General features: G+C 55.6%; 1 protein-coding gene across 4 annotated transcripts; it reads right to left on the reverse strand.

The window, feature by feature from the left end:
• Positions 1–501: 501 nt before the first annotated feature.
• NAPA (NSF attachment protein alpha) lies at positions 502–27,943 on the reverse strand. Of its 4 annotated transcripts, none has more exons than XM_054672447.2 (12): positions 27,689–27,943; positions 16,258–16,337; positions 13,493–13,609; positions 8,403–8,449; positions 6,273–6,350; positions 5,976–6,031; positions 5,818–5,902; positions 4,871–4,975; positions 3,657–3,725; positions 2,580–2,630; positions 2,264–2,381; positions 502–1,253 (listed from the first exon to the last, which is right to left on the reverse strand). In XM_054672447.2, the coding sequence occupies exons 1-12, from the start codon at positions 27,784–27,786 to the stop codon at positions 1,168–1,170; spliced, it is 990 nt and encodes a 329-aa protein (XP_054528422.1). In that variant the 5' UTR covers positions 27,787–27,943; the 3' UTR covers positions 502–1,167.
• Between the last annotated feature and the right edge of the window lie 33 nt (positions 27,944–27,976).

The following is a 27,976-nucleotide window of genomic DNA, read 5'->3' on the forward strand; positions in this document are numbered from 1 at the left end:
CCCCACTCCCCAGACCCACTCGGGCCTCAGACTCTGCCCACCAAAGCCGCTTCCTCCCCCGTCCTGTGACAGATGGAACAACTGTCACCGGGGCGTTCAGCCTTCCTGCCAGAGAAATGTGGACATGGGAGATTCGGTGGGCTTCCACCCATTCTCATCCAAAGCAGTCATGAGGACCGTCACATTCGACCCTCCCACTGGCTCTGAGGGGTGGCATCACCACCGTGCATCCCAGTTGAGGAAACCAAGGCCCCTGGACCCCAAGAACCCAGAGAAAGATCAAGATGGGCGCTCTGGGACTCCCAAGCCAGAGCTCCTCCCCAGGCCCACCGTCCCTGGGTCTCCCCCACCTAGAAACTGACCCAGCCCACACGTGTTTCAAGGATGCATGCGCCTGACCTCCGAAGAGCTCGCCCAGAGTCTGGGGGACCAGGAGTGTGAGAGGGACTGGTGACTGGCCCAGGGGCAGAGTGGGTAGCAGAGGTGAGGAGGAAGAGAGACTCATGCAAAAGTGTTGTTTTTTATTTTCTTTCTTGGGCCAGCTGCAGCTTCCAACCAAGAAAACCTCAAAGCATTAGGGAAGGAGCAGGTGTGGGGCTGGGGTGGGGGAGAATCCCCTAAGCTCCAGGGCCCAGGGTCTAACCTGAGAGGTCGGGGCTGCAGGAAGCTGGGGGAGGCTCCCGGGGCTGGGGGAAGAGGAGCCTGCCCCCAGCAGAGACAGCAGGTCTCAGCGGCTACATGTGCTTTAGAGCTTGGCTGGGGGACAAAAGTGGGAGAGAGAGAAACCGGCCTCATGACTCAGCTGGTCAGGAGATAGGGGGCCAGATGCTGACCCCAAACCCCCGGCAGCACCCCTAGCAAATAGGTCTGTATCAAAGATTCTGTACAGCTGGTTTTGGGGGTGAAGGGCACCTATGGGGGCTTAAATAAATGGACAGGGGGCAAGGGATGTAGCGAGAACAGAGGGTGACTGTCCGGCCAGCAGCCTGGGCCTCTGGTGCCCCTGCATGCTGACCCCCGGTTCCACCTGCCCACTGTGGCCCGCGGGACTCCCCAGGTGGGAAAGGAGGGAAGCTCTCCAGCAAGTCTCGGCCCCACCTCTCTCTGAGCAGATGGGACAGGAAGACGGGCACTGGGGGGCTGGGTGGGGCTTAGCGCAGGTCCTCCTCATCGCCCTGGATGGTCTTCTTGATGCGCAGCAGCATGGTGGTGAGCCACTGGTCCAGCCGGGAGATGGAGTCGTATTCCTTCACCTGAGGGCACACCAGGTAATAGGCTGGCCATGCTCCCCCCGTTGCCAACCCTGCAGCCCAAGGGCACTTGTCCCAAGGTTTTCAAGATCTGTCCCTGTCAGCCCTGGTCTCTGAGAAGGAGTAGAGGGAGGGCTTGAGGCCCCAACTCAGCCATGGGAGCTCCCTCTTGTCTGTCTTGACTATGCTGGGCACAACATTTCCCTTGGGGGAGAAAGATATTGTAGCTTTAAAAAAAAAAAAAGGTCCATGGCTGGGCGCAGTAGCTCACGCCTGTAATACCAGCACTTTGGGAGGCTGAGGCGGGCAGATCACGAGGTCAGGAGATTGAGACCATCCTGGCTAACAGTGAAACCCCGTCTCTACTAAAAATACAAAAAATTAGCCAGGCGTGGTGGTGGGCGCCTGTAGTCCCAGCTACTCAGGAGGCTGAGGCAGGAGAATGGCGTGAACCCGGGAGGCGGGGCTTGCAGTGAGCCGAGATCACGCCACTGCAATCCAGCCTGGGCGACAGAGCAAGACTCCGTCTCAAAAAAAAAAAAAAAAAAGTCCAGCATCCTCACTGAATGGGTGGGAAACTGAGGCCTGGAGATATGGAAAAGGCCACTCCTGAGTGCCATGGGACACGGGGGAGAGAAGCCATGGCCTGCTGGGCATCCCCTCCCTGAGCTCCTGGCTGAGTTGCCACCCACTGTCTGGGGCAGGAGGAACCGGATGGCATTTGCTAACTGTCCTCAGTTAGGGGCTTCCATTCCCAAGGGGCACCCTAGGGAGAAATGCTTGACATGTGCCATTAGAGGAGTGAATCAGGACCTGAGCCGGACGCCACTAAGCCCGGGAACGCTGGGAACAGAGAAAGGGAAGGGAGAGAGAGCCGCGTGGGCAGCTCCACCAGGCAGAGGGAAGCTGGCGCCTCTCCCATGTCCTCAGCTCCACTCTCCTTCTCACCCCTTCCCTCCCCGTCTGTGCCTCCTGGGTGCCCAAGGCGCCCACTGTGAGCCTCACACACTCACCTGGGGGACTCAAGGAACCCTGGTCTTCAGAGGTAGACAGATGTGGCTCTGAACACCAGCTCTGTCCCTGAAGGGCCAAGGCCGAGCTTCCTGACCTCCCCAACCTCAGTGCCACCATCTATAAAATGGGGAGAACACTCCCTGCGCCTCTTGGCGCTACTTGTAAGGTTTCTGGGGTGACTGGAGAAAGAAATTCACAGTGGGCTGGGGGCCAGATAAAATGGGTGAATGTCATGGGAGATGTGTCTGAGAAGGGCAGCTTTCCTAGGAGACCCATCCCCGTGAAGGGGCCTGGCCCCCCATGCTGGCCACTCACCGACTCGGTGTAGCTGTCCACATTCTGCTCCTCGTGGGCCTCTAGCAATTTCTGCAAGCAAATGGCAGAGAGGGGTCAGGGGCCTACGCTGACCTGAGGTCTGGCCTGGATTAGATGAAAGGACACGCTATCTGTATGCCAGGCCTGGGGCTGGGGCTTCCTGAGGACTCTCAGAGGGTCAATCCGTGTGGGTTAAACTGGGGATGGGTACGGGCGTGTTGCAATCCTGCTGCCCTATTCATCAGAAACGGCTTGCTCTCAGGGCAACCTTACCAACATAGAACATCACACAGAATGTGTGTGTATGTGTGGGGGGTGTGTGTGTGGGTATGGGGTGTGTGTGTGTTGGGTGTGGTGTGTGGTGGAGGTGTGTGTGTGTGGTGTGTGTGTTGGGGGGGTGTGGTGTGTAGGGGCACGTGTGGTGTTTGGTGTGTGTGAGTTGCGTGTGTGGTGTGTTCGGTGTGTGTGTGTGGGGTGTGTGTGGTGTGTGTGGCGTGGTGTGTGTAGTGTGTGTGCAATGTGGTGTGGGGGGTGTGTCGTGTGTGGTGTGTGTGCAGTGTGTTTTGTGTGTGTGAGGGGTGTGTCATGTGGTGTGTGTACTGTGCAATGTGTTTTGTGTGAGGGGTGTGTCGTGTGGTGTGTGTGCGATATGTGTGGTGTGTGATGTGTTTGCTGTGTGTGGTGTGTGTGTAGTGTGTGTGGGGTGTGTGGTGTGTGTGTGTAGCGTGTGGTGTGTATAGTGTGTGGTGTGATGTGTGTGGTGTGTGTGTGATGTGTGTGGTGTGGGTGTGATGTGTGTGGTGTGGTGTGTGTAGTGTATGTTTGGTGTGTGTGGTGTGGTGTGGTGTGTGTAGTGTGTGTGTGTGTGTGTCCACCTAGCCATCCCGAGCTCCAGCACTCCCCGAGTTGTACTTTCTTCATCTGGAAAATGGAGACTCAAATGGCCAAACAAAACAAAACAAAACAAAGACACCCTCTGAGAACTACTGGACAAGTCTTGGTGATTGTCCCACCTGGAGCCCCAGCCACCCCCGTCTGAGGTTCGGGAAGGGGGAGGCCGGAGCACCCAGCACTTACTTTCATCAACTTGCATTCCCGGGAATCAGAGAAAGCTGGGAACAGCTCCTCATACTTTTGGACAGCCAGCTGGGCAGCAGGGAAGGGGGAAGATGAGTTAGTAACGAGAGGGTCCTCAGAGCTACTGGCCTAGCAGCTGAGGGGACTTGGGGATGTCGGGTGATATTGAGTCAGCTCTTGCACCCCTCCCCCAGCCTCAGGTGTCACCTGGCTCTGTGTCTGTCAGTACCTTCCCGTAGCTGAGCTCAGCAGAGATGGCTGCAGGGAGAGGTGGGTGGAGGGGGAAGGTTCCCCAGATAGGCACCCACTGCCTCCTCCCACCTGGCTCAGCCGGGGCAGGGGACAAATGAGCACATCCTCCATGCCAGGCCTGGGGCTGGTGCTTCTTGAGGACCCTGAGAGGGTCAAATAACGGTGAGCCCCCTTTTCAAAGTGAGGAAACAGATCCAGAGAGGGGCAGTGACCTGCCCAGGGCACGGTGAGACATGGGGTGGGAATGGGAACCTGGTCTGACAAAGCCCAAGCTTTTGCCCACCACCGGTGCCCACAGCAGGGCAGGGCTCTGTGGGGTGTGTGTGTGTGGGGTGTGTGGGGCCACCACCCCAGGCCGTGAGCCAGGGACACCAGGAAATCCTGGACTCCGTGCTTCTGCCAGGCAATGGTAAAAAAAACTCCGGCCAAGCAAAATCTAGCGCCAACCCTCCAGCTCCTTCCCGCTGGCCACGCCCCCTCCCACTGCCCTCTTTGGCCCCTCTTTTGCCAAGTGTCCCGAAAATAGGTGGGCATGTGTGAGCTACAGCTAAAGCCATGACAGCAGGAGTCACAAAGATCTGGAACACTGGGGCTGCAGGTCCCTAGTCATGTGGCCTCAAACAAGGGACTCTCGTCCCAGCCTCACCATCTTCACCCATAAGACGCGGTGACAATGGTGCTGACTTTAATGGGGTGCAGTGAGGATTCAAAAAGTGCACCCATGAAGGAAAGAGCACTAAGTGAGGCAGGAGCTGGACCCGCAAAAGCCTCCAGGGCCGGGTGGGCAGGTGATGCCAGCACAGAAACACAGCTGTGAGAACCACACTTCTCATCCAAAGGCTGGCTGGCAGGGGCCAGACGTGAGGGAGGAGCACGTCCCTCTTGGGGGGCAACAGGACCTGGCCTGGAGATAAGCACATGGTGGCCTGGTGCGGTGGTCCTGCGGGCGTGGGGTGCGCTACCTTGGCGTTGAGCATGTCGATGCAGAAGTGGCAGAGGGCCGCCTTGAAGAAGTAGTCTTTGGCGCTGTACTTGAGGAGGGGGCTGTCCATGGCATTGGTCCCCACCTGTAGCCATGGAGAAGTGGCACTGGTGAGCTCAGGGCAAGCAGCCAGAGGGCCAGAGCCACTGCCAGGCACTGGGGGGCCAGCTGGGAGCTGGGTTCATGTCCCGGGGTGAGGCCCTGTTAACCCAGGACCCCAAGGGCAGGGAGCCAGGGACCAGCTTGGAGAGGTCAGCGGCCAGTGCGTGAGCGACCAAGATCAGGGTGTGATGGTGGCTGGGTGGGGGTGGAGGCTGTAGCCAGGTGTTCGTGGGCCTTCTGAGAGCCTGAGACAGTGGGAAGGAGGCAGCCTGGCTGTCAGGACCAACGGGAGGCTGGCATGGCGGTGGGCAGAGCAGCGGCAGGCGGTGGGAACATGAGAGGCGGCGCCCGCCCCTCTCTCCCAGGGGGCCAGCTGCCTGCCTTTTTCTCGGCCATCACCCAGGGCTCCGTGCACGCTGGGGGGACCCCATGTGACACTCCCTCCCTCCCACTGTGGATGAGGACCATCGGGCCATGGGGTGGGGTGCCCACGGCCACCCTGGGCCTCTTGGCACTTCTTCCCATTCCCTCCCTCTGGATTCTTTAGCCAGCCTCACTCTGGGCCCCTCCAGGAAGCTCTGCGAGGGGTGTGGGAGGGGCACAGCCAGGGAGAGAGACGGTGCTGGCACGGCATGGAGTCGTAGGTGGAGAACATTCAGCCAGGCTGAAGACAGGGTTGGGGGATGACATGGCAAGGGATGTCGGGGGAGAGGCAGAGGGTGAGCCGGGGGAGGGGTGGTTCCAGAACAAGGTGCCGGGGCTTAGGAGGAGGCACAGGCCCTGAGAGGGGGCAGGGTGGAAGCCGCCATCCCCACCTGTCCCCACCTGTTCGTAGATGTCAATGGCCTTCTGATACTGCTCCAGCAGCGCGGCGTAACCAGCCACCTTCAGCAGACACTTGTTGGCTGAGCTGTGTGGGGAGGAGTAGTGAGGGGAAGTGGTGGCGGTCCCTGCGGGGCTGGGGCAGGCAGGAAGGGGGCTACCTGTTGGACTCCTCGCCTTTGTAGTAGTCTGCGGACTGCTCGTAGTGGGCAATGGCCTGGGGAGACACGGGGGATGGGTTCCAGGGGAGGGCAGGGAAGGGAGAGGAGGCCTCCGTGAAGCTTCCACACCCTCCGCCCTGCCTGCCTGGGACACAGCCAGACCCCATTCTCCAAGCTCTGCCGGCACCCCATGCCCCCTTCTCGGCACTCAGACACCAGAGGACTCCCCTGGTGGGAAGAAGAGAGAGCAGCACTGGTCCTGGCTGCCAGCCCATGCAGGGCCCTGCTGCCACTCACCTTCTCGATGTCCACCAACTCCGTCTCATAGATCTCAGCAATGGAGATGTGGTGCTTGGCCGCAATCGTGAATCGGCCCTGGAGGGGACACAGGAAGGGGCTGCCTGCGACTCATGACCTCCTGCGTGCCTGCCTGCTGACCTATGACCCTTCAAGTTCCCACCCCTCAGCCACGCCTGTGAGGAGGTATGAAGACGACCTGAGGTGTGAAGAAGACCGAGAGGTGGGGGAACACAGGAGTGAGAAGGGAGGGCCCCAGCACTAGAGGCCTGGCTATACGTGCTGGGCTGAGCGGGTGACCTTGGACAAGCCACTCCAGGGCCTTAGCCTAATTCCATCCCATCCACGAGGGCACAGATGGTGTGACACCAGAGAGGATGTGAGCACGAGCACTTGGCCAAGGCCCTGGCCCTTAGGAAGCCTCTGATAACAGCCAGAGAGGCGGAAGGACCAGTCCAGAGCCACTTGGCAAAAGGCTCTGGAGAAACCAGGATGGGAGGGAGGGCTTGAGACCTCTGCCCAAGAGTACCAGCTCTGCCCCCAGGCCAACACCTATCTGTCAGCCTCCCCCAGGCACACCCAGAGCTCCCCAGGGAGGCCTCAGGTTCCAAGGGGCCTCGCACCTTCTATCCGCCTCCACCCAGTGTCCAGGCGCTTGCCTAACTGCTCTGCACCAGGGGCTGGTCCAACGCCACCCCCTTGCTGAGGGCAGTAGGAAAGGGCAAGGCCCTGGGCTCAGCCAGACCTTGTTTCGGGTCTCAGTGACTCCTGCTTGTAGCCGCATGTCCCTGGGCAAATCATGTCACTTGTCTGAGCCCCTCTCCTCCACTAAGGAATGGGGATGACAATAATGCTAACCTCACAGGGTTGTGGATTAAACCACCCTGCAGTGTCTGGCCTAATAAATGGCAGCTGCTATTATTGTTCTAATCACAGTCATCCCTGCAGCACTGCCCTGAACGCAAGGGGTAGGGCTCGTGTCCCTGCCTGGGGTTGGAGGGCTGAGACAGACAGGGCGAGCAGAGAGGCAAAAAGGAGCTGGCCAGGCACGGTGGCTCATGCCTGTAATCCCAGCACTTTGGGAGGCCAAGGCAGGTGGATCACTTGAGGTCAGGAGTCTGAGACCAGCCTGGCCAACATGGTGAAACCACATCTCTACTGAAAATACAAAAATTAGCCAGGCATGGTAGCACACGCCTGTAATCCCAGCTACTCGAGAGGCTAGGGCACGAGAATCGCTTGAACCTGGGAGGCAGAGGTTGCAGTGAGTGGAGATCACGCCACTGAACTCCAGCCTGAATGAGAGAGAGACTCTGTCTCAAAAAAAAAAAAAAAAAAAAAGAGGGAGAGAAAGCACTGACAGGAGCCCCGGCCTGGGTGGGACCCTTCACTCTGGCTCCAGTTGGCAGCTGCCCATCTGGTCTGCATCTGTCGTTGGCAACACGCCCTGGGGGCAGGGCAGGTGCTGAGCCTCCTGTGGGCTCTGCCTATCCCTGTGGCCTGCTACAAGATGCTTATCAAATGTGACACTTGCAGGAAGGCTGGGCAAGGGGAAGTGCCGGACACACACTCTCCAGTAACCTAATTTCTTTTTTTGTTTTGAGACAGGGTCTTGTTTTGTCACCTACGCTGGAGTGCAGTGGTGTGATCACAGCTCACTGCAGCCTCAACTTCCTGGACTCAAGCGATTTTCCTGCCTCAACCTCCCAAGAACTAGGACCCCAGGTGCATGCCACTACACCAGGCTAATTTGTTGTAGAGAGGAGGTCTTGCTATGTTGCCCAGGCTGGTCTCGAACTCCTGTGCCCAAAAGATCCTCCCACCTCAGCCTCCCAACATGCCAGGATTACAGGCATGAGCCACCCTGCCCAGCTCAATAACCTAAGTTCTATGAATGAAAACCATGACTGCCTGTGGAGTGAGGGGGCCGTCAGGCTGGTGGGGAGCTGGGTGAAGACCCAGCCAGCCCAGGCCAGCTCAGGTGACCTAATCCCCCCAGCTCCCACTTCCCCCTCCCCAAGTGGTTTGGCCGCAGAATAAGAACAGTGCTGGGGGTGCTGAAAGAGGGGACGCAAGGCTGGGGCAATGCAGTGGGACCCGGGGGTGTCAGGACAAGCAAGCAGCCCTTACCATGTCTGTGTAGATCTCGATTGCTCGCATCAAACAGTTAATGGCCTCTGGAGAGAAAGGGAGGTGGGAGGAGACATGAGAAAGTGAAGTCGTTTCAGCAGAAGCCGAGGAGAGGAGGCGGACGCAGGCGCACCTGGCTGCCAGCAGAGAGATCAATAGGCACTCAGAGCTGCCAGCGCTGCCACACACTCTCAAGGGGCTGGGAAGAAGGGGACGGAATCCCTGAGCCCCAGGAAATCTGGTGAGAGGGCTGACTCTGCAGACTGTGACTTGCTGGGCACATGCTTCTGGGGGAGCCCTTCTCTCCTCGGGCTGCCAGGATGCTACCAGCTTCCCACAACCCCAGGGACAGGGCACAGCAGTGCTAGGCCAGGATGATGGCCAGACTCCCACGGGTGTTTTAAGACAGACCTGCCAAGGCCCTGCTCTTGAAGGACTGAGCTGCTGGCAAAGGGGAAGGAGGCATGGGAGGCGGCCAAGCCAGCATCTCAGGTGGTCTTGGAGGCAACAGGGGTGCCAGGTTCTACCTGGGCTCTGCCACCATCTCTGCAGGATCCTGAGCAGCTTCTGTTCCTGCACCAGGAGGACCTGGACCTCTGGCACGAGGAGGCTGGATGTCATCAACACTGAGCCCTCAGTGTGCTCTCCACTGCCCCCTCTTCCTCGTAGCTCAGCAGTCGGGAGCCCTCTGCTCAGTCCCTTTAACCTAGTCCTGCCACCCACCAGCTCCTCAAAGGTTTTGCCAAAAAACCTGAACACACCAGGATGGCACTGAGGAAGAACTGGGCTACCTTTGTTGTACTATCTCTTGCAAGATTTTAAATTTGGGAAAGGCTTTTTTTTGACAAGTTATTTGGAGGAGAGAGAAAAGCATGAGTGGGAGGCATTTTCTAGCAGATAGAAATGAGCTCTCAGGGGGTATTTTTTAAGAACACCATTTTAGCACATCTCAGGAGGATAGGGGTGTTGTGGGGAGGGAGGCCTGGGTTGGGGAGAGGGAAAGGCAGGGAGCTTGGACAGGCCACAGGGCATGGGCTCTGAGCTTCAGCCTGGGCATCTGAAAGTTCCTGGTCACCGTGGGGGTCTCCATGGTCACCCAGGCCATGTTCGCCTGAGAAGAGGGTGCTACCAAGTAGCGCCGGGGCTGGGCTCCTCTCAAGGGGCTCACGGTCTGGATGGGACTCCAAACTCCCTCCGTGGGGAGGCATCTGGACAGAGGCTCTTTGTCTCAGGTCTGTGGCTGGGCTTTCAGGGAGTCCAACCCCTCCTTCTGACATGTAAACAGTGGGGTCCATAAGCACTCCTCTGGGGAGTGGGGTCTGTAGGTTTTGTCCAATTCAGAAAGACCTCTGGGGATCTAAAAGGGACTGAGAGAAGGTACAGCACTCAGTCCAGGTTCTAGGGCTGACAGACGGAGACTGTGGCAGCAGACAGTGGAAACAGTGGCAAAAAGGGGGCAGATGAGGAGGAAGGGGAGAGAACACAACCTAAATCCGGCAGTTTGAAGACACATACATCCTGTAATCGGCGGACCCAGAAGCAACGGCTAAGCCGGGCCACGCTGCAGAGGAGAGCAGCAGCTGGAGTGAGGTGAGAGGCCCGCCTTGCCCCGCCCCACCTGGCTGCAGTCTCCACATGGAGGCCCCGGGCTGCTCACTGGTTCACTCTCCTGGCCAGAACACCCAGGACACCAACCTGGCACCCTGTGGGCTGAGGCGGCAAAGGCTGCTGCTCCGCAGTGAGCAGTGAGATCTGCAGCTGCCACCTGGGCCTGCTGGCACTGGCTCTGGAGCACCCGCCGTCAGCATGGCACAGTCCTTGCAGTAGCAGCAGGGAGACAGCTTACCCCCCAGGCAGCAACATGGACTCACGGGGTTAAGTCCCCTCCATGTCTGGAAAGCGGCGGGCCACCAGCAGACACCTGGGACAGCTGGCTCCTGGACGAGCTTCTGACACACTCATGACTGCTACTCTTATCTCAGGTCACCAGGCCTTGTGCACTCGGACAGGCAGAGCAACACCCAGTTCTGTGGCCTGGCCCCTCCTGTACCCACCCACAGAGGGCTGGAAAGGGGCTCAGAGCAATACAGCCCAAGTTGGGGAGCTATGGCCCAGGCCACCGCCCATCCCCGCAGTCACTCCTACCAGCGACGCCCAGCCTAACTTCTGCGTCTCTGAAGCCCTTCCTGGTTACACTTGGTCATCTCCTCCTTAGTAAAATGGGGGCAAATCACAGAATGCACAAAGAAATCAAATGGGTTAAAAGATGCCAAACATCTGGTACACAGTAGAAACCCAGTAAATGGCAGCTGGGGAGGAAGTGGGGGACAAGCAGGGGCCGGGTCGCTTCCCTGCCCTAGGTACACACACTGCCCCCACCCCCAACTATCAGGCAGGCCTGGGAAGAGGCCTCGCTGGCCCGAGTCTGCCCTGAGCAGCAGCCATGGTTGGGTAACTGAGGAACCAATAACACATATGAGCATCACCCTTCCCCACCCAGAGCCACCAAGGTGGCAGCAGGCCACCCTCTGCAGAGGGAGAGGAATTCGGGAGCCCAGTCGGGCCTAGGCACACTCCAGCTGCCACTTGGGGGCAGGTCCTTCTGGAGGGAGTCCTGGAGGAAGCCCTAGAAGTGCTGACCCAAGACAGAGGCCTTCTAGGCTGCTGAGGAGACCAGTGATGAGGACGGCCCCAGGGCACCGGCCACCTGCTTGGGGAAGCCAGGCAAGGTTCCAAATCGGGCCTCCAGCGCTGTCTCACAAGGCACCCGGCCAAGGGCAGAGGCTGTGGGGAGCCCAGGGCAGGCAGGGGCCCCTGGACTGATGAAAGCCAAGGGTGTCCTGACTGGAAGTTTATCACACACCAGGTGCCGCGCTGGGCATGACTGCATCATCTCACAGCAGTCTCTGCTTTAACAGACGAGGAAACAGAGGCCCAAAAGACTGACTTGCCCAGGATCACAGGGGAGGCAGGGTCCTCCCAGACCACCCACCGCCTGCGCTGCTGAGCCACACACAGTTGCTACATGACATTCTCTGTGAGGCTTTTTTTTGGGGACAGGATCTCACTATGTTGTCCAGACTGGTCTTGAACTCCTGGGCTTGAGCGATCCTCCTGCCTCAGCCTCCCAAAGCACTGAAATTACAGGCATGAGCCACTGCACCTGGCCTTGTGTGAGGCCTGACTAGCCTCAGACACAAAGCAGCCGCTGCCCTTGATGCCAATGTGCCCCTTGCCCCACTGAGAGTCATGGCTGGGGTGCGTATCTTTAGGCTGTAGCTCTGGAAGCTGCACTAACACCCCTCCCTGCTCAACACCACGTCCCCAGGGCTCTGGACACGGCACCTGCTCTCAGCTCTACCCAGGTGAGGCTCTCCTTTCAGAACTACCCCCTTTCTTCCCTGAAAGATCTCCCATAGCCAAATTCACCCCCCACCCCAGCCTCAGCTCTGTGCAAGTTGGCCTCTGTGCCCTGGATGTAGCATCATCTTTACACTTTCCTACCGGTCGGAGTCCTCAGCCACCTTCTGAGCTTCCTAAGGCCAGGGAGGGGCCACATCCAGACTCCAGGCCCACACCCTGCAGAGTCTCGCTGGAGAGCTAGAAAAGCTCAGCTCAAAAGCAGGGGAGGGACCCCACCATATCCCACTGCCAGGCAGGGCCTGTCTGCAGGAAGTGAGGGGTCTGCTGAAAGAGCAAATGGCACTCACTGTTCGGCAGCCTGGTGCTCAGTGCTGCCCCAGAGTGTCCTTCCAGTCACTCCAGATGGGGCAGCAGCTGAACGTCACAGATGCTAAGACAGCACCTCTAGGCCAACCAGTTTCCCAGGGAGCAGAAGGAAAGGCTTGGCGGGGCAGTTTAATGGAAGGCATGGAGACTCCGTGTGGTGAGTCAAGCTTAAAACCAACCCAGGGTCTCCCTGGGTCATCACTGCATCAACCACGCAGCCTGCTGTGGCCCAGTGCTACCAGCCAGGCAAGCCCCATGGCCCACCCAGTTACAAGGCTGCTCCTCGGCCTCTTGCCAGGCCTGAGCCCCACCATGTGACCACTGAGGCCAACGCATGAGATGCCCAGCTGGTGAGGAGCAACTGGTCAGTCTAAGGACAGAGAAGAGCTACTGGTCAACACAAATTCATCCTCATCTGGGAACTAACACGTCAGATCACGACAAAGGGGTATGCCAGCAGTTCTCAAACACGCCATGTGAACCAGTGCTCGCTGATCCATGGAGGAAGCTCCCTGCACTGCTGCAAACCTGTCTTCTCTTGGGAAGGACAGGCTTTTATTCCAAGATTATATAGCTGCTTTTTATTTTTTAAAGATTCATATATTTTCCATTCCCCTGAGATGACAGTGACAATAGATGGTCATTTTTAAAAACTGCCTGTGCTTTCTAATTAGCAACCTGTACCTGGCACCAACATTTTAAAAAATAAATTAAAATTCCCGCCACATGCAAGCAAACACTGGGCTGGACCTCCTCTTCGGGAGGCACCCAGGGGGACAAAACTGTTTTCTCACCATGAGTCAGCCCCAAACTGGGTTTCTGTCCCTAGCACGCTCTCATTTTAAGTAATTTGTTCTCTGGCAACTACATCTCGGGCTCTGTTCTCTCTAATTCCTCCCCAGGATGCAGGGAAGCCAGGTTGGGCTAATTTCCGCTCCTTTTTCGGCAGCAACTCCTACCTGGCTGGTCTCAGAATCCTCCCCGCCCCCCACACTGCTCCCTTCTGCATGTTAATTCTGACAACAGAACAGATTTTCCTCTCTCCCCGGCAGGCGGTGGGTCTGCAATGGAACTCCCACTCCCAAATGCTCCGGGATTGGGAAGGGGTGATCAGCTGCACCGACACCACCGACACGGTAGATAGGGGGGCGGAGACTTGAGCAGGGCGCGAATGCCAACTGGAAGGAAGGGAGCCAGTTCTAAAGTCAACGCTCACTCTGCCTCAGGCACGCCCCTGCCAGCCTATTATCACATGTCGGCCACTGGAAAAACCAGAGCCGCCAGGAAACCTGAGGAATCAATGCAGGGTGCTAGGATGGCGCTCCGGACAGCCAGCCCGTGTGGCCCGCAGAGGCCCTCACCTTGGGGGTCGGCTTTCTTGAATGCGTTGCCAGCGTCCACAAAGCAGGTGGCTGCGTCGTGCTTGCTCTGGAGCTGCAGGTGCAGCTGTGCAGCCTGGCAGAACGCGTTTCCAGCAGCTAGAACAGAAGAGAAGGGCAGTCCCGGCCTCAGTGGGGCTCCACACTTTATGAAGCCACAGAGACACTGCCCTGGGAGGTGGGTCGGGCTCTCGAGAATGCGGAAAGAGTCCCCAAGATAGGACGAGGGTGACCTGAGCGAGCCCAGACCGAGGCCTAGAACTCAGGTCTGCTGGCTCCTGCGCTGAGGCTCCTGGTGGCCCACCTGACAGTCTCTGAGGGCGGCAGGAAGCTGCCTCGGGGGAAGGCCCTGAGCCCCAGGTATATGGAAAGAGAGCCAGGGTAAGCCCAGGTAAAACACCATGTCCCTAATCCCAGCTATGCCAGCATTTCCAGGGCCACCACTTCTAAAGATCCAAGGAGAAGGCAGACAGAGCTGAGTTGGAAAGGATATAAAACAGAGTGAGGTGGCCTCCTGCACCTCCCGGCCTGGGCAGTCCTCCCCAGGGGAGCCTCGAAGCACAGGGCCCAGAACCACCACTAGAAGGCAAAGTACAGGCTGAAATCATGGGGTGGCTTCGGAGGGGTATTTTGGGAAGCAAGGGGCAACTGAGATTAAACCACATAACATCTTCCCATCTACTCCCCTTTCCAAGTCCTGTTTCTTTTTCCACAGCTCCCCAAAGCTCTTCCTGATTCTCCCAACTCCTCTGCCTCTGTTCACATTCTGTTCCCTTCACTGCAGATCCCCATGGACAAGGCACTTGCATGAATTGTGAGGCTCATGGAGTTGGGGTCGGACAACACAGAGCCGGCTCCCTCCAGGAGCTGCATGTCCAGAGAGGGAAACAGGATGTGGACAGCAAGAATGAATACATGCAGACCAGTGCCCATGGGCGGAGGGCAGAAGAGACCGCGCCTGAAGCCTCATCCATCCTGTGCTCATCTGCACACGGTCAGCTTCTGTGGGTCCCAAGCCATTCTGCCCACACATCTCCTAACTGACGTTTGGGAGGCAGCAGCGTCTCTCCTCCTCCTCGTGCAGCTGACCACCTCCAGCTCAGCTCTGAGGCTTCTCCCCTTCATTCTCCTCCAGCTGAATCTGAGTCAGAGTTTCTAAGCTGGAAGAGGACCAGGAGGCCTGGCCCTATCCTCTTAAGTTTTGAGCAGCAGAAGAGACAAAGCCTTCCGGGTTTTCACTATATGATTTCATTATTTTCAAGAGTTCCAAATTTGAGTATAAAATTACGGCCAGGCGCGGTGGCTCATGCCTGTAATCCCAGCACTTTGGGAGGCCGAGGTGGGCGGATCACGAGATCAGGAGATGGAGACCATCCTGGACAACATGGTAAAACTCTGTCTCTACTAAAAATACAAAAATAAGCTGGGCGTAGTGGCACGTGCCTGTAATCCCAGCTAGTCAAGAGGCTGAGGCAGGAGAATCACTTGAACCAGGGAGGCGGAGGTTGCAGTGAGCCAAGATCGCGCCACTGCACTCCAGCCTGGCAACAGAGCAAGACTGTCTCAAAAAAAAAAAAAAAAAAAAAAAAAAAAATTCAAGAAAAGGGGATATTACCGGGGGGAAATGGCCTAGGGCTTTTCTTTGAAGAGTTTGGGGGCAGAGGTAACAAATTTTAGGGGAAAAGCAACACCTATGTAATTAAAAAATAAGCTTTTTTTCTCTAGAGGAATTTTCTAAGTTTGGGAGCATAAAAATACAAAAAACATTTGGCTTTATTCACAACGTATTTTGTGAAAACTCAGGAATAACTCTTTGAATTTTGGGGAAACCAACAATATTCTCAAAAACGATGATAATCAATTTTATTGTGCACCTCTGCACCCTGCCTCCATGGTCCCACCACCAGGTTCCCTCTCCTCCACAGTCAGAAGTTCCTCCCTGCATTCAAACACTGGATCTCTTGCCGTATTTCCTTAATTCAATCTTGGTGACATGAAAGATGTATGATGAAATGAGCCTTGAAAGGGCTCAACACACTGGCTTGTTGGACTTCTTGGGCCTGCAGGGAGCTCCAAACAGATCTCCAGCCTCCCTGAGCCCAAGGGGCTCCTCCCCACCCCTCTCCTCTGTGAAGCTATCCTGCCTCACTGGGGCAGGTTAAACACTCAGGCTCTGCAGTCAGAGCCTTGGTTTCTGAATCTTGGTTCTGTCACTTACTAGTTCTGGCATCCTGGGCAAGAGACTAAGCCAAGCCTCAGTTTCCAAATCTGTAAAATAGGGATATTTATAGACTGACCCTTAGGGCTGCTGTGCTAACGCAATTAAATGATGAGCACTTAGGACTCAACAAACAGCAGCCATGATTCACGTTGTTATTGGAATCACCTGAACATCCTCCCCCAGCCTAGAATTTAGACACTGATGGAAGCACTAAGGAAGTTACCAGGAAACTTAAAGTTCTGAATTTAAGGAGGACTCTAAGAGCTCATCAATCCACATGGGTTTATCTAGGTCTAATAATCTATTTATTCCCATTCTCTCTGTCCTTTCACCAAGGCCCCATGACCCAGAGTATAAAGTAACCCAGCAGGCACAAAACAAGAGAGCAGGCCAGTGGCTTTCCGATGCCGGAGAGGGCATAAAAAGAGAAGGGGCCCTCAAGGCCAACCTCTCGGGCAGGCCTGTGTGAGTGGAAGCTGAGGGAGGAGGAGAGCACCTTGGAGGAGCTCTAGCGGAGATGACATACCACTCCAGTTTTTGGCCATTTTGAACATGTTTGCTGCTCTGGCGTAGATTTCGCATGCTTCCTCTATTTTGGATGAGCCTCTGGGGAAAAAGGAAAGAAAAAAAGGAGACAATCTAGTCGGCTATCCAGGAGAAAGCAAGCATTCTGCTCCAGTGCCGGGTACAGACGTGCCCCTACCCCTCACCCTTCACCTGTGAAGCCAGCTTCCCCCAGGCCTCTTGAGTCTGTGGCCCCCGCCCCTGCATATAATGGCACACTCACTTCGGGCAGACCAGCTCCCTCCGGGAGTACTGGGGTAGATACTGGGTGCTTGCTGGGGTAGTGGGGCGAAGAGTTCCTGACCCCACCACAACCCCAGGGTCTGACAGCCTCTTCTACTTCCTGCCTGGGATACTAGGGGCCCACTGGGTCCCAGGCGCGCTACAAATCCCCTTTCCCCGGGAGACTGCAAAGCATTCTGGGGGACTAGCCCAGTTTAAGACATCGTGTTGCTTTCGCAGAGGCAGCCTTAATCCTGTGCCTTGCACTCTGTGGTTGCTCAATAAAGACCTTGCAGCCCTGGAGTGTGTCATTACCAGCTCAGGACTGGGCAAATATATCACACAGCCATACAAAGAAATGGGAAGCACTATTTTAAAGTGTAGATATAAGATGTTCCCATTTGTGTTTAAAAAAAAGAGGGTGGGCTGGGTGTGGTGGTTCATGGCTCCTGTAATCCCAACACTTTGGGAGGCCAAGGTTGGCGGATTGCTTGAGCTCAAGAGTTCGAGACCAGCCTGGGCCACACGGCAAAACCCCAACTCTACAAAAAATACAAAAAATTAGCAGGGTGTGATGGCGCACGCCTGTAGTCCTAGCTACTAGAGAGGCTGATGTGGGAGGATCACTTGAGCCTGGGAGGCAGAGGTTGCAGTAAGCCAAGATCACACCATTGAACTCCAGCCTGGATGACGACAGAGCCAGACCTTGTCTCAAAAAAAAAAAAAAAAAAAAAAAAAGAGAAAGAGAGTGAAAAGAATAGAAACATACATGTTTATATAAACATAGGATATTTCTGGGCAAATACACAAAAACCTAGTAACAGCATTTTTCTCTTAAGGTGAAGCCTGCAGAAGGAGGGCCAGGTGTGGGAGGCAGACTTATTCACTGGGCATCCCGTATTTGTACTGTCTGAATTTTTTTTTAACTGTTTGTACATCTTTTCGAGAAAAAAATATATATACATATATACACACACGTGTACATATATACACATGTGTATATATGTATGTGTATGTGTATATATGTGTGTATATAACTATACATATACACATACACAGACACACACACACACATATTTTTAAGTATTAGGATTTATATTTGGCCCTGTGGTCCAGCAATGAATTACATCTCTAGCAATTTATCCTAAAAAGACTAATCAGAAAAGTTACAAGGATGTTCAGCATAGCATTATTTAAAACAGCAAAACCCCCCAAAAACTTATTGTCCAACAGTAGGGATACACTGGGAGATAGACAGGAATTTGAAAACATAAAGGGTACCCTGTTTGGGCAGCTTCACTCTGGCTTCTTGACCTCCATATGTACATAATGAGCCTCCTCTTGACTTGGGGGACCTCATTAGTACCTCAAACCCATAAGTCCCACTGCATTCTTCTGCCCTTAATAATACAACCAGGCTTAGCCCGCGAGGTCTGTAGTCTCTGTAACTGCTCAAACTCCCAATATCCACATAATCAGTAGAATAAAATCCACACACTCTGGAGTCCCACCAAATGGATTTCAGGGCCTCTCTTCACTGGCATAACTAGTGTTTAGTTTATTTTTAAGGAAGAGAAAAGTGAGGAGTGGGTACTTTCCCATTCAAATCATCCTCACCATCCCATCCCACACCCTGTGTCAACTGGCCCAACATTATACCTGGAAACTTGTCCACACCAACCCCAGCTGTGGAGGGGCTCAAAGGTAATTTTGGGAGCTGGGATGTGAGCATTCCTTCCCTCTGCACTGCGGATTCAGTGTGTCCAACCTGCCCATCCCTTTCAGCCACATGAAGTGCTCATTTCATCAAACCAGAGTCCCATAGCCACACACTTTGGGATTCGCTCAGTAGGGTCTGGATGGGGCCTGCAAATGAGATTTTTAACAATTGGGGTTTGGGGGGCCCAGGTAATTCAGCTGATCAGGTGAGTTTGAGAAGGAAAAATTGACTGAGACCGACTACCTGGAAAGCAGCCACCAGCGATCAGATCAGCGGCCAGGCCTGGCAATGTCAGCAGGCAAATAAATGCCCCCACGGTGGGCGGGCTGGTTGGGCCAGGGATCCTGGCCTCCTGAATCCACATCACACCAGGTAAATAATCTATTTATTCCTATCCTCTCTGTCATCTTGTCAGATGAAAAGCCTACCCTCTGCCTTCTGGGGCTGTGCTGATGCTGTCCCCCACCCTCTGCTGTCCCTGGGAAGTGGCCCTGAGCAATGTGTTCTTCCCGCACTTGCCCTGCTGCACTATGTCTTCCCTCACCTACCTCACCTCAGCCAGCCCAACACACCTTGGGCCTCGTTTGGAGTGACTTCTTCTTTTTTTTTTTTTTTTGAGATGGAGTTTCGCTCTTGTTGCCCAGGCTGGAGTACAGTGGCACGATCTCAGCTTACTGCAACCTCCAACTCCCGGGTTCAAGCAATTCTCCTGCCTCAGCCTCCTGAGTAGCTGGGATTACAGATGTGTGCCATCACACCCTACTAATTTTTGTATTATTAGTAGAGACAGGGTTTCACCATGTTGGCCAGGCTGGTCTCGAACTCCTGACCTCAAGTGGTCCACTCGCCTCGGCCTCCCAAAGTGCTGGGATTACAGGCATGAGCCACCATGCCCAGCCTGGAATGACTTCTTTAGAACCCATTCCTGGCCTTGGAGAGGTAAGAAACTTTCAAAATCTTCTGGCTGAGAATCCTGAAGGGTCCTTTGGGGCCTGGCTGCAAAAAACCCTCAGAAGGACCTTCTCTGGAATGTTCTCTTAAAGGGACATTTTCAGACCTTAATCACAGGTCTGCCCACCCCACAGGTCTCCCAGCTCAGCCTTCCCTTCTTTTTGAGTGTGACTAAGTCCTATCCAGCTCCATGCACTCTCTGAAAAAGCACAGACCCTGGATGAGCAGAAATGACCCACGTCACTGAGCGGCCCACAGCGGGCAATCAACAATGAGCAGAGTCAGCCCCAGCCGGGTTTATTTCAGCTCAGTGGGACAGAGCAGACACAGGACGGACACAAAGCCTACCAGCTGCCCGGGCTGAAACTCTATGATCCCAGGCTAAGCACAGCCAACCCTGCACGGGGTCAATGATTCTGTGGGGTGGAAAGGCCAGAGGGATTAACACCTGCTCAGGCCCCAGGCTTGCCTCCTTCTTCCCCTGCACCCCACGGTCTTGCCCATTACCATGGCCAGGGGATGACAGATCTCCAGGGTCCCATCCTCTTCTTTTAGAAATGGGAGTGAAGTCCCCAAAGGGGGAAAGTGACGTGCCTAGGTTCCAGTGGAAGATCCTGAAGAAGCCATTCACATACACATTTATTCACCTGGGGAACAGGTATCCGAGCATTTATTACGTGCCAGGAGATAACAACAGTACACGAAAGGAAAATCTAGCTGGGCCTCCTCTCCTGAGGGCCTGGGCGGCAGCGCATGTGACAGCTGACTGTCCCTCCCCCACTGACCTCCCCCAAGCTGCCTCTGCTTCACTCCTCCCATCCCACGGCTCTGAGCCACTCCGGGAATAGAGGGAACTGGTTTGGGCTGCCTGATGCAGGGCTGTCTATAATTACCCGCTCAGCTTTGCTCTCTCCCCCTCCAAGGCGGAGGAAGGAGTCTCAGGTCTCCCAAACACAGCCACCAACCTCAGCGACTGCCATATGGAAGGCTGGGCACTGCCAGGAATACACAGATGCCCGATGGGACCTGGGCCAGGGGGTTGTGCAGGGCAGAGTCTTAGCCCCCTCCTTCCTTCCTCCATCCACCAGGCACTTCCTGGCTGCCAGAAATACACCATGCCCTGAGACCCACCACCTGCAGCTCCCGAAGGACCTCACGAGGCAGGGTGGACAAAGTCAGGCCCCCATTTCGGGTCCTGGACTCACTCTATCTCTCTTGCCTCTGTGGAAGCCACAGCCACAGGCCTACGGTTTCCTCCTCAGACTTAAGGCCCACTGCCCCAAGTCTCCAGTCAGCACCCTCAGTGGGGAAGGTGTCCTAGGGCCCGTCACATGCCTGTGTCTTCCCTGTAAGCCCACCTCCTGCACGGCTCTCGAGACCATGTGCCTTAATCACGGCTGGCGCATGGCGTTCCGTCTCCCAGGCACTCCCCTGGAAGGAGCCCACAGCTCCTCACGAGAGCCCTTTGGGTGCTGTCCTTGCTTTACAGGCGAGGAAGCTGGGGCTCAGAGAGGGCGGAGGGCTTGTCCAAGCTTACCCTGCCAGGAAGCAGCAGGGCTTGGAAAGAGGACTGGGGCCCTGGGGATCCAGTCCTGCCCTTGCCTCTCACTCAGTGATCAGGAAGGCTTCCTTCCCCATGCCCAAGGCTCCTTGGGAAAATGAGGAGGGAGGACAAGGTCCCTGCTGCCCCCACCCCTCCTCTAGATTAAAGAAGCCAGGGAGCCTGTACTGCCTAGGCTTCCCTCATCTCACGAGCAGAGGCTGCTCTCTGCTGGAGCTGCGCGGAGCATCCTCTAGGCAAAGGAGTATGAATTAAGCCAGCCCCCTACCGAGCCTGCCAGTAACAAGCCAACAGGCAGAAGGAACGTCAGAAAAAGTTAAGGCTGCCTGTGGTGCAGGGTCCACCCTGGCACAGGGAGCCGGGGGCCACCAGCCCTGCTAGTCCACTGACTGCACTGGAGCTGGGAGCTGCCAGAGGCTCAGCATCCTGAAGGCACCGCCACCAGTATCACCTGGAAGCGGGAAACCACCAGCTGCCTCCCGCCACTCTGCAGTGGGCCTTGCCTGACCAAGCAGAGTATGAGTTCCTGCAGGGCGGGGCCTGAGCCCAGCTCTGCTTTCCCATCTCTCCACAAGCCCCAGTTAACAACGGTGAAAGAATAAAGTGTCACAGGCTAACTGCCCAGCTCTGAAATCGCCACAGGACCCTCTTGTGACATGCCTGACTGGGCAAAGACAAGGGGTAGAAAGAGAATGACTTTGGGGTGGCGAGACCTGGGCTGAAGTCCGTTTCAGGTACTTTGCTAAGTGTTCGACCTGGGGCTAGTTATCCCCGAGGCTTTTTTTTTTTTTTTTTAAATAAGAGATGGGGTCTCCCTGTGTTGCCTACACTGGTCTCGAACTCCTGGGCTCAAGCAATCCTCCTGCCTCTGCTTCCCAAAGTGCTGAGATTCCATTCTTTATCTACAAAATGGCAGCATGTCTGGCCACAGTGGCTCACACCTACAATCCCAGGGCTTTGGGAGGCCGAAGCAGGAGGGTTGCTTGATCTCAAGAGTTTGAGACCAGCCTGGGCAACACAGTGAGACCCCAATTCTACTAAAAATTAGCCAGGCATGGTGGCATACGCCTACAGTCCCAGCTACTTGGGAAGCTGAGGTGAGAGGATCACTTGAGCCCAGGAGGTTGAGACTGCAATGAGCTACGATCGCGCCACTGCCCTCCAGCCTGGGCAACAGAACAAGACCCTGTCTCTCAAAAAATGAAAAATGAAATAAAATGGAGACAATGAATCTGGCCTGGGAGGAGTCTTTGTGAGGATTAGAAATGACACACAGTCAATACTTGGCACAGAGCGCAGAATGGAAAAGGTGCTCAATGGTTGCTATTATACAAAGGAAGAGAAATACGCTCAAAGGGGTGCCTGCCACCCAGGAATGGGAATTCTAGAGAGTTTCTTGTGGTGGTAAAAATAAAATAAAATAAAATAAAATAAAATAAATAAAATAAAATAAAATAAATGCTGACAGTAGTCAGACAGGCCTGGCCTCAGGGCCAGCTCATCGTGTGCCAGCCTGCGTTTCCTTATGTGTAACTAGGCATAAGACTCCACACCTTGCAGGGCTGCTGAAGCACGAGCAATCTTGCAGGCAGCACCCCACGGTGTGCCCAGCAGAGAGCTGGCCACACCACGGGCGTTCAGTAAACGAGAGCATCCCTCTCATCAGGCCCCGCAGAGGACCGATTCCAGGCACGCTTCCCTACTTCAGAATAGCAGCATGGGCTTCATCTCCACCCCAGGTTAGCTAAGTAATGCTCCTCCTTCGGCTTCCAGAGTCCTGGCCTCCTATGCCCCACCCCTTACTGCACAATGCTCAAAATACATACAGGCCCACGGCCCTTCGAGATGATAAGCTCAGAGCCAGGATCTCACCTGCCACACGGCACACAGCCTGGCAGGCGCCCTGTTTCTTATTTTCTTATACGGATGCCCTCCTGCACCCCAACGGGATTACATTTCACCACAGACTAAGGGCGAATGTACTTCCTTTTTCTTAAAAGGTGTTCTCAAAGACCCTTGCCTCTCAGTAGCCCCATCCCAAAAAGGAGACGGAAATGTTTGTATGGCCAGGCAGCAAAGTCCTATCCATCAGGAAAGCCAGGAACTCTCGGATTCCCCAGAAACCTTGTGTGCCCTCAGGAAAGACTCCACTCTGAGACTGGGCAAGAGATGCCAAGTTTTCAGTTGTGGATCTTGGCAGCTGGCAGGGCACTGTGATTCACCAGGGTGCCCACTGGAAATGGCGCCGGGGTTTCTGCACGCTCTGCAGAGGAAGGCGGTCTGGAGAGAAATCTGGAAGCTCATGCCCACACCAGTCTCAGCCAAGGCCCTGGGCAGGCCCTGTACAGACAAGCTGGCCCTCCCAGGGTCCCGCCGTTATTGCCTACAGGTAGTTCAAACAGGAACTGATTTGTCAAGATCTGATCTTAGGAATGCACTGTTTGTATACAGAACACCCTCTGCCACCTATTTCTCCAGCACTTCTAGCTCAACTTCCAATGACAATACCTACTAATAAAGATGACAGTGAGCCCTTAATAAACATTAGCAGAGCCAGGCAACGTGCTCCCACCACTTCCCACACATCGTCTCATTTATCCTTAAAACCACCTGAGGAAACAGTTACCATGATTTTCATTTCACAGATGAAGAAACTCCCTCTACACGTTTGTATCCAAGAGGAAGGAAGTTTTTATTTTGGCTATTTTGGGGACAGGGGAGGTGGCTGGGAAACATCAGGGATGAGGAAAAGCCCCAGGGAACAGAGCCGCCATTCAGAACCTGCACGATCCCCAAAGGGCACAGCAAGCACTCTGGATTCCCCAGGAGACACGCAGCAGGGAGGAGGAACTAGTGTGCCTGGACTCAGCCATCCCCTTCTGCTGCTGGCTCACTGTGCTGTAGTTAGGAAGTCTCCGTCTTTTTGCTTCCAGAGCAGAAGTTTGAGCTGCGCCCCCATCACCAAGGGGAGGAACAGGTATGGCTTTGAGCTTCTCCTAACTGGCTGGTGCTGTCGCCTTCAGTGGCTGCTGGTGCATCAAAGCCCCCTAGCGTCTGGCAGCCCAGAAATAATGAAGAGCAAGGGTGGCATCTGAGCACCAAGGCAGGCGACAGCACAGACACCCACCGCCTTGCGTCCCAGGTGAGGGCTCTCTGACTTGCCCTTTGACAGGGGCAGAGGCCCCTCAATGTGGGATGCTGTCATTGCTGGGGTTCCCAAAGGGGAAGGGAGAGGCACCAAGGACAAGCTGAGCCCCAACGCTCCCTTCTCCAGTCCCGGCAGCTACCAAGGACCTTGAATAAAGGTGGGTTATGAAATGTTGAACACAAGCAAACCCAGATCAGAGAGGAGGAGGTGCCTGAGTGATTCCCGCCCGCCAAGCAGGTCCTCCCAAGCTGGCCTCTGGCTGTGCTCCCAGCTCCCAGGCACACAAGCTCCGGTCAGGCCAGCCTCCCATCCTCCCTGCCCTCTGCCCTAACCTCACTCATACTCCCACAGCACCAGGTCAGCTCCTCTGGGAGCTGGAAGGAACTGAGATGAACACACCAGCTCTTTTTTTCACATATTTGGAGAAAACAGCCATGGGAGGACAGTTAAGAGGGTGGCAGCTCTCCAACACACCTAGTTTGCCAACATCCTTCCTAAATGTAGTGCCCAGCGATGGTCATGATCCTTGAGGAGAAACTACCGTGGTAGCACAGCAAAGGGGCTAAGTGAGAAGGCTCTGGAATCACACAGAACTGGGTTTGAATGCCACTTCTCCCACTTACTGTGGGGCTGGGCAAATAAGTCAACTTCTCTAAGCCCCCAGGTTTCTCTACCTCCACGGGGATTTTGTAAGGACTAAATCCATACCATCCATCAGCAGGTTGAGCCTGGCCCAGGCCAGGGTCTGAGTCAGAGCGAGCACTTAATAACCAGCATCTGCTAGTATTACCGGCACTGCAACAGCCTCCTGCTGTCACTCTCCCCCACACCAGCTGCTACAGTCCTTTCTAGAAGGCAAACAGGAGCTCGCCAGGATGGGCCTCCCTTAGCCTCCTCGGAGCTCTTCAGTGCCTCCTCCAGGCCCAGCCCTTGCTCACCAGACCTTCCTTGTCTGGCCTCACCTGCCACTTCCACCTTTATGGTCTAACGTGGAACTCCCTGTGTTCCATCTTCCTAAGGCATGCTCCATAATAATCCCTGCCTGGAGTGCTGCTCCCTGCCAGAGAGCACCCCAGAACTCATGTTCATCCCCCCAGGGTTGCGGCCTCTCCCCTAGGAAGCCATTTCTGATCCCTCTGGATCTCAGTTCCCTGTCTTTCCAGGCAGAACCTCCCGTCACGGTAGATCTCTGTTGCACCATCCCTGCTGCCTAGAGCACCCTCCCCGGCCCACTCCCCAGCAAGTCCTGGGGTTCCTTGGGGCCCAGCTCACTCCTCACCAAGACCTCCCCCTGGTTCACGCTGCTTCCTCTGAGCTCAGACAGTCACAGGAATGACATCATTGAGCCCCTCCTTACAGTAGGTAATTCCACTTTATTGGTGTTTGCTGTTCATCCTGCCTTCCCAACCAGGTAGCAAATGCCTTGGGGCTGACTTAGCTGCTCCCTCCAAGCACATAGTCCAACAGCCCACTAATCCCTGGGCCAAAGGGACCAGACACCCAGAGCCACCCAGGAAAACTATCACCAAAAACCCAACTCGTGGCCCCACCCCCAAACACAGCACTTGAACTTCTCCCCTTGTGAAGAAAAAGAAACACACACACACCCTCTCTCTCCTCGCAGCCTCTAAAATAAAACATTTTTCACCTAATCAATCCAGTCCATCAGCCCCGGATGTTTCTCCACACCAGGCAATTCGCCATCATGTTCTTCAAGTTCTTTTGCTAAACATTATCCAACCTCAAACAAGGGGCGTGGCCCAGAGCCCTTTTCCTGTTCCTTCCTCTCTTGGAAAGATCCCTCTCCTTCGTGTCTTACCAGCCTCTGCCAGGCTCCTACCACAGTCTCTTCCCATCCCCAGGCCCTCCTCCCAAACCCCCTTCTCCAGCCTTCTGCAGATGTTCCCAGTCCCACCACCGTCCCCAGGCTCTGCTTCTGAGTGGCCACCACACACTGTTCTCTCTACAAGCCCACTAGTCCTTTCCCAGGTCTCCTCTCAGTTTCCACGACCTCCCCTTGACCCTTTCGGGTCCTCCCATCAGCACAGATCCCACCACCCCCCACACCACCGCCCCCTGCCAAACTCCCTTCTCCTTCCTCTGCCCAGAGCCTCATGCTCCTCTCAACCCTACTAAGTCTTCGTGGATCCCTTTTCTGTTCCCTTTCAGCTCCTCTTAGCACACTCATGTTTCTCAGTCTCTCCGTCTCCTGACCCCTCCCGGACCTCTCCGCTCGGGCGTCCACCTTGAACCCCATCAGCTCTCTGCACGCTCCGAACCTGTTTCCTTCTGGAAGTCACATTAACAACAGCTAACACTCTCAGAGATGTAACTCCACGCCAGGCTCAATTCTAACACTCATAGCAAATGGGAGGTAGGTTTGATTTGTGATCTCCTTTAGCAGGGAGACTAAACAATTTACCCAAAGTCATGAAGTAAGTGGCAGAGCTACATTTCAAACCTGGGCTCTTGGCACTTCTAAGCCACTACAATTTATCACAGGATGGTCGTGTCAGCTTTTAGGAGCTAACGTGAGTTTTATGCCACGTCATATGCGTTAGTTCTGTCTCCCAGGCCTTTTCCCATCCCTCTTCTCAGCATGTCTCTGTCATCCCTATTACTCGAGGATCACACAGCAGGAATTCGATCCCCCGTTTTGGTTCTCTCAGTCCCCCTGTCTCTCCCTGTTATCCCTCCATCTCCTTGGCCAAGCCACCACCACGCATTCCCCCACCCAGGAGTCTCCAGCCTCAACCCAGGCCTCCTCAGGCTTTTTTCTTTCTTTCTTTCTTTCTTTCTTTTTTTTTTTTTTTTTGAGACAGAGTCTCACTCTGTCCCCCAGGCTGTAGTGCAGTGGCTCGATCTCGGCTCACTGCAACCTCCGCCTCCTGGGTTCAAGTGATTCTCCTGCCCCAGCCTCCCGAGTAGCTGGGATTACAGGTACCCGCCACCAGGCCCAGCTAACTTTTGTATTTTTAGTAGAGACGGGGTTTCACCATGTTGTCCAGGCTGGTCTCGAACTCCCGGCCTCAGATGATCTGCCCACCTCGGCCTCCCAAAGTGCTGAGACCTCCACAGTCTTGACTCCATCATCCCGGGTTCCTCTGCTCAGCTGTCCTTAAACTAGTCACTGCTAACCAGGGCCGTACTCACCCCATGCACCCCCCACACTTCAGACGCGGCTCACCGCTCCTAGGATCATCTAGCCCTGAGCCCCTCTGCCTGGTGTCAGCCCCCTTCAGCCTTCACCCTCACCGCCCAGGGCCCACGCAAATCCACTGCCCCAGGGGTTGAAAAGGTCAGTCCCTCGGGCAGGCGTCCTCAGCCCCAGGCCCCATCACTGCCGCCTGAGAGCCTTCAAACAGACTCCCCTAGAGCTCCGAAAAGCCTCTGGACCTGGCTTCTCTCCCGGACTCCCTCCGTCCCCCCAGGCCGGTCCCCTCCAAGGCTTCAGGACGTACTCCCTCGGTCCAGGTTCTCCCCCGCCCGCTGGCCTGTCTTCGGCCTGGGTCCCCTTCCTCGCCTCAAGATAGTGTCGCCTCGGTCCGTGTGTCCTCAGCCCAAATCCCTTCCGCCATGTCAGACCGTCTCTCCTCAAACCGTGTTGCCCCGGCCCAGGCTCTTGGCCCTCAGCCTGCGTCCCCTCTGCCGCCTCAGGCCATGTCACCTTATTGCAGGTTCCTCTCCGTCCCCTCGGCCCGAGCTCTGCGTGCCCTAACCCGCCACCTCCGAGCGTGACTCCTTCGTCCTCTCAGCCTAGGTCCCGGCCGACCCCTCAGCCCGGTTCTCACCCAAAGAGGCCAGAGAAGAAGGACTGCGAGTTCTTCACTTTGCGCTCCGCCTCGGCCAACAGCGCCATCGCCTCCGCTTCCTTCCCGGAATTGTCCATGGCGGCCACAAAGGGACTCAGCAAAGCGCCCGACCCTGACCCTGGGAAGACTCAGCCGCGGCCGGGCCGCGGAACACAGATCGGTAAAACTCGCCCGGCTGCGTTGACGTCGCACCGGCGCGCGTCGCTTGCGGCCCGGAACCACGTGACTAGCGCTGGCCAACCAGCGGCCTCGTAACGCCGCGCCCGC

The sequence above is a fragment of the Pan troglodytes genome, chromosome 20, assembly GCF_028858775.2.
Source record: "Pan troglodytes isolate AG18354 chromosome 20, NHGRI_mPanTro3-v2.0_pri, whole genome shotgun sequence".
Classification (NCBI taxonomy): Eukaryota; Metazoa; Chordata; class Mammalia; order Primates; family Hominidae; genus Pan; species Pan troglodytes.